At 38.0% G+C, this 1,307-nt stretch overlaps 1 protein-coding gene across 1 annotated transcript in view; it reads left to right on the top strand.

Annotated features, from left to right (window-relative positions):
- The window catches only part of LOC106292247 (glutathione S-transferase T3-like), an 8,269-nt gene extending 8,029 nt beyond the window's left edge, over positions 1 to 240 (top strand). The window contains exon 3 of the mRNA XM_013727852.1: positions 6 to 240. Within this exon, the coding sequence (XP_013583306.1) occupies positions 6 to 240 (235 nt within the window). The remainder of the gene's footprint in view (positions 1 to 5) is intronic.
- The last annotated feature ends 1,067 nt before the right edge of the window (positions 241 to 1,307 follow it).

Below are 1,307 nucleotides of genomic sequence, written 5' to 3'. Positions count from 1 at the left end.
GGCAGAGGGGGTGGCGGTGGAGGAGGTAACGGAGGTTCCGGATACGGGTCAGGTTATGGAAGCGGTTCTGGATATGGGAGTGGTGGTGGTAGAGGCGGAGGAGGGGGCGGTGGAGGGGGAGGAGGAGGCGGTGGTGGTGGTGGTGGTAGCCGTGGAAATGGATCAGGCTATGGAAGCGGATACGGTGAAGGATATGGGAGCGGATACGGCGGAGGTGATAATTACGGGGACTCGCCATAAATGCATTCTTATTGAGACATAAGCTTATTTTTACATGATAATAATGAGGTGACAGATTCTTTATCGTCACATAGACATGCTTATATATTATGTTGAGTCTTCTTTCGTTATTGAAGAGAGAGATTATATAGTTTCCATTGTCAATAAACATGCATATTTCCATGCACTATATATACAATTCTTACGACATGTATACATCAGTTTCTACTATTCATTTTATGAAATACTTTGGAATTTGGATACATCGATAACTTTTGAATGACATACAGATTTTAGTTTGGTTCCCGCAAAAAAATAACAGCACAACCCCTTAATCCAATTTTTTTTAAAAAAGAGGTCTAAATAAGTAAATCTGGACTTTAATTGCTGTTTTAACGTAAAAGGGCTTCCCCCCAATACATTATAGGCCCGAAACTTCCAAGGATTTGCCGGTGTGCAGCGCGGCAGACAGAATTTGACTGGTCTAGTCCTCGTCACAAAGGGCCTCCCCACGTGTTTCTTTCCATAGTTTTCCCCCACAATAATAAAATTTATAACCAACATTCCTCTTTATGGAAAATACCTTATATACTAAATCACAACTCACTCGACCAATCTTATTTCGCCACCTAGATAATTTTTCTTTTTTCAAAAAGAAAATATTGAAAAAAAAAAAAAGCAATCGAAACAAAACTATATTTCTTCCCTTACTTCAGAAAAGAAAAAGCAAACTTATTCTAGCAGCCTCAACCGTTACGTATATACGTAGCTATGATCGCCACCACCTCCTCCATTACATCAATTTTAAATGAATAACTTCTACAAAAAAATATTTATAAATTACTTCAAGTTCTTTACTTCTTCCACGAAGTAACGGAGATGTTTTCATCTCTCCTATTCTTTTGATTTGGAAGCGACGACATCATATCTTCTTTTCTTTTTTCTTCTCTTGATAAAGACTATCCTTCATTCTAATGGTTTTTGAAGTTAGGGAAACGATCAAAATTGTGTACAAAATAATTATGCAAAAGATAAAGCAAACCTTACAGATGGCTTACAGAAATTCACGAGTATACATTGGTAGGTGG

Source organism: Brassica oleracea, chromosome C5 (assembly GCF_000695525.1).
Source record: "Brassica oleracea var. oleracea cultivar TO1000 chromosome C5, BOL, whole genome shotgun sequence".
In the NCBI taxonomy this organism is placed as follows: domain Eukaryota; kingdom Viridiplantae; phylum Streptophyta; class Magnoliopsida; order Brassicales; family Brassicaceae; genus Brassica; species Brassica oleracea.
This window is presented reverse-complemented; position numbering and strand designations above follow the sequence as displayed.